We start from the raw sequence: 4,849 nt of genomic DNA on the forward strand, positions 1-4,849 counted from the left end.
TATATATATATATTAAGTTTGTATTCATGAAATTTTATATTTCTGAAATATTAAAATGTATAAATTTATTATCATGTTCTAGATACATGGTGACGATTACTACACACATTTAAATAAGGATAAATAAAAATATTCAACTTAACATAAATTTTATAGGTAACTGTTTTTTATTAGATGTGGTAATATATTCTCTACCCATAATCGACTCTATAATTTGAAATCGGATTTTAAACGTCATTTTTTTAAAAGAATTTTTCAATGCTTTTCTTATTTAAAAATAACTTTGGTGGAGATTCCATCATTTTTTTAGAAATACTCAATTTTAGCTACTAACATATATGAATTAAATCTATATTCAAATGGTAAACTTTAAAAAAAACATAGCTTTTAACAATACGTGAAATTTAAAATTCAATTTTTTGCTATTTTCTTTATTAAATAATTGTGTGCTAATTGATAATGAATATCCACATTCTTGTTATAAAAATATAATAAAGATGTATTTTGTTCGTAATTTATGATATACTCAGGATGGTTTCGAATTTTATATTATGAAAACAAAACTATTTGACATAAAATGAGGAAAAATTAAATTTGGAAAACTTAGGCGTATTTTCATGAATACTTTCTTAAATTAAGAATCATATGGAAAGTATTTAAAACATAAACTTAAATTTTTTTCCATTGATTTTTTATACAATTTAAAATCAGTGTTCTCTTAAAACTCAAAACAAACAAGGAGCTTTTATGATATTTTTTTATTTTTAACTCCAACATCTAATCTAAACTATAAACATTTATAGTTCCTAAAAGCCCACCTCTATAATTAATGTAAATTTATATTCAACTTCAACATATTTGGCGATAAGTTTATTATATATCCTGTTTTTTTTTCTTCTTCTGGCCATCGGGTTCTTAAATTAAAATTAAACAAAACAATTAATTTAAGAGTACATAGATTATTTTATTAGATATCCCTGAAAGGAGGGATAATTTTTTTAAAATAATAGTATAAGGTTTAATTCAAAATTCTCTCAAAAGACTCCACATCAAAAGAAAGACAATTGATTTATCAATACAGTTTCTTTATTAATCCTCTAGAAGGAAAGTTAAGAAAAATTATTTTTCTTAGGACAAGCTTGAGATGTTGCATCAATGATTTGTTTCTCAGAAATGCCAGCATTGCACACGTTGATAAAGGCTCTTGAGTATTTCATTCCATATGGTGATAGAATCCCACAATGATGCTCATAAGTTTTTAGCTGCATAAAATATAATACAAACATAATTAATTAATATAAAAATGTATAACACCAACGATTATGGAAGCTATAATAATAAATATTTATAAGTCAAATGATTTTTTGCTTACAATCATTTTTAGACAATCCCAATCATCGATAACGGGTTGACTGGCTGAACGAATACGAGTCATCATAGTGGAGTTTGTATCTTCTCCGAACATAAGATCCCATATGAAATGGACGTTGCGGTCCACATTCTTTCTATGCGCAATTTCAACATCTAACTCAATTTGAGCTTTTAACTTATCTTTGGAACCATCCGGTGCTTTTTCCATCTAAAATTGTTTAAAAAGAAATTCTTAATAGTGTAATTTATAATTTATTTTCAAATTGCAATAACAAAAAATTGGAAAAAAGGTTAAACATTAGACAATTTTTCTAATATTTGAACCTATATATTGATATGAACACGATGAAATATGAAAATGAGAATAACCTTAAGTTTTAGATGAAGTAAAGAAACATCTTTTTGGCTAACCAATCTTGTTGTCATATTGAATTGTTGATAAGAATACTCATGACTTGAAGAAGTATTGAAGTTGTAGTTATCATTACCACCATCAGGGCCAACACCAAGATATGTAGCTAGAGAATCGTTGCCTAGAACTAAATCTCCATATACCATCACGTGAGACATTGCTTCTGGATCGCTTTTTGCCGTTCTATTGCGAACCTGTACATTAATATACGTATTTATATTGAATCGACATTATATTTGTATCACACAAAGGAATGTATTGATATAATGATAAAGTTGAATAAATGACTTACATTTAAATATTGTTGGTGCAAAGTTTCATTCGTCCTATTACTTTTGTCACTGTTCCATATATATACAAAAAAAAAAATAATCACTATTTCATATCAAATTATTGGTAGAGTTGTAAAGAAACATTTAATAAGAAATAGAAGACTCTTGAGATCAATATCAAATCTAAATTTGTATCGTTAAGAATATAAAATATACTAACAAATTTGTTATATGCATATGTAATACATATTAGGGGGGGAAAATCCTTATAACCCCTTTTATACCAAAACAAATTCTATTAATCTTTTATAATAATATTGTTGTACTTAATTGGACCCACTTATATTTATGATACATATTATGGATAATTTTATCATATACTATTAGATTCTTAAACAACAAATAGCATCCATACAAAAATTCTTATCTTGAGTAGTTATATAAGATATATGTTATGTTAATTTATAAATTTCACACAATTATGCAAAGTACTAATTGAATTTAGATCTCCAACAACTTTTATAGGTGAATTGACACTATGAACTATCAAATTTATAGAGAAAAAGTTTTTCTTTCTATAAACCTAAGAATTACTATGATTGCACCATATGTACAAGAACTAATATAGAGAATCCATGCACGTACTACTTTCATAAACAATGAGAATTTAGGTATCATTTTATATATTTAAAAACTAATAAAATAATTTTATTTTGTGAGAGTAACAAAATTAATAAGTCAATAGACTATTTAACCACCAAACCATACCTGTCTTCCATCCAAGAAATGCTATATAGATCTCCCAAACAAGTGGTAAAAAAAGGTGGTGAATTTGAAGAATAATCAGGGCAGTAAAATCCATAACTATCTTCATGAGCATTGCTAGCAGTGGTTGCATAAATATTGATATTATTTGGAAGTATTCCTTCAAACATGCTTCCAGAATAACATGATTCTATGTATATCACCTTATTCATAAAATTAAATATATCAATCAAGCAATATTTTAAAAATAACCTTATTTGTACTAGTTTCCGAATTAGTTATTCAATTAAAAAAAATATTTATTCAATAACTTTAATTAAGCATAAAATATATAAAAATATATTTATCAATTATTATTAAAATAATTTTATATCAGCTAACATAATATATAAATAAATGCTTGTATTCTATATATTAATTTAAGTAAAATAATCTTCTATCACTTAAATTAATTTCTTCTTAATTTTATATTTTTATAGAATATATCGGTTATGTTGGATGTTAATATAAAATTAATCAAAAAATTAAGCTCTCATTAAATTAGTTTTTTTTTTTTGTTAAAAAATTATTATTTTTTCTTTAAATAAAAACAAAGTATGTAATATTTTACATATATAAAAGAGTAGCTGAATTAACTTTTTTTTTTATCATACAAAATATCTAAGGAAACTCACCATCTTTTTGTAGGCTAAAGCATCATGTTTTTTCTTCAATGCATTTACCAAATCGTCGCCCCATATTTGACCCGAATCCGGCATAGCTGATCACATAATTATATGTTATTAAATATTAAATAAGCTGGCAAAACTTGTTTTCATTTATTTTTACTTTCATATGAAATTTTGTAGAGTGAGCAATAATATCTCATTTCCAAGTAGAAAAAATCTTAAAATTCATAGGACACTTATAAAAAAATTATTTCATAATAATAAATAAATTACATGCATTAAAAACATTAGAAATATCAAATAAATCACATATATTCAAAACGTTAAAAATATCAATAAAGAAATTACAGACCGAAAAAGCCTTCACTACCGTGACCAGACATGTAAATGAAAATGGTATCATTTGATTTAGTATTGAGCACTTTGACATGATCTACTCCCGTGAGAGCACTTTTGTTGCCACTAAGCACAGCGTAAAAATTGTTCGCATTCACATTAATATATGTAAAATCCTGAAGAAAAAAATATATAATTAGTAACAACTAAAGTAAATGATTAAAAAAAAAAGTAGCTAAATTAATTTGAAGAAATTGAGATACATACATGGGGGACACCAAAATAAACATCTGGTCCATTAGGGTTATTATATATAATTCCAGGCATTGGGTTTTCTTCATTGTAGGCAATATCATTATACATCATAACAATGATATTTTCATCTTTAAGACCACCCTTTTTTAATATTTGGTATGCATGGCAAATATCAGCTTGGTGCCTATAATTCGCATAACCATTAGAACCAGCAACTAATAAAGCCCATTTTGTCCCTCCAACTTCTTTTTCTTCTACAAATTGTGACAATTGATTTTTTATAGATTGCACACCCTTTGTTTTTTTCAAAGTCACATTCATCCACACTATCACTATTAGTGTGACCCAATAGCTCATACTTCCTTTCATTTTTATTTTTTTGAAAAATAATCAAGAAATGTCTAAGTTTGAAATATGCTTTACAATAACAATAAGAGGGATATATATATATTAATTTGCATCCTTAAATTTCTTCAAGGCCACGTAAACTATAGCATATTCTACAAGTTAGCATTTGTCATTACTTACATAAAGAGAAATCAGCATGTATATGTAACAAAAATTAGAAAGAAAAAAAAACGTTAAGGCACATCTCACTCCTTTTGTTGGTATTTGTTGTAGGCACACTCTATTCTCTTTATTTAATTTATTCTATATTTGATACAATTAATTAACTTCATACACTTTTGTGCAAATTAGAGTTTACTCATTTGATTGTGTGTGAACTAACATTTGGACTATTATTGCAAATTGCGAGAAAAAACAAATGC

The 4,849-nt window shown here is 25.6% G+C and overlaps 1 protein-coding gene across 1 annotated transcript; it reads right to left on the reverse strand.

Moving 5' to 3' along the window:
- Positions 1–951: 951 nt before the first annotated feature.
- LOC101497152 (vacuolar-processing enzyme-like) lies at positions 952–4,448 on the reverse strand. Its single transcript, XM_004491933.4, has 8 exons — positions 4,092–4,448; positions 3,841–4,000; positions 3,495–3,580; positions 2,824–3,023; positions 2,076–2,124; positions 1,741–1,977; positions 1,373–1,579; positions 952–1,262 (listed from the first exon to the last, which is right to left on the reverse strand). Exons 1-8 carry the CDS (start codon positions 4,446–4,448, stop codon positions 1,110–1,112), a joined length of 1,449 nt encoding a protein of 482 aa, XP_004491990.1. The 3' UTR covers positions 952–1,109.
- Between the last annotated feature and the right edge of the window lie 401 nt (positions 4,449–4,849).

This window comes from Cicer arietinum, chromosome 3 (assembly GCF_000331145.2).
Source record: "Cicer arietinum cultivar CDC Frontier isolate Library 1 chromosome 3, Cicar.CDCFrontier_v2.0, whole genome shotgun sequence".
In the NCBI taxonomy this organism is placed as follows: domain Eukaryota; kingdom Viridiplantae; phylum Streptophyta; class Magnoliopsida; order Fabales; family Fabaceae; genus Cicer; species Cicer arietinum.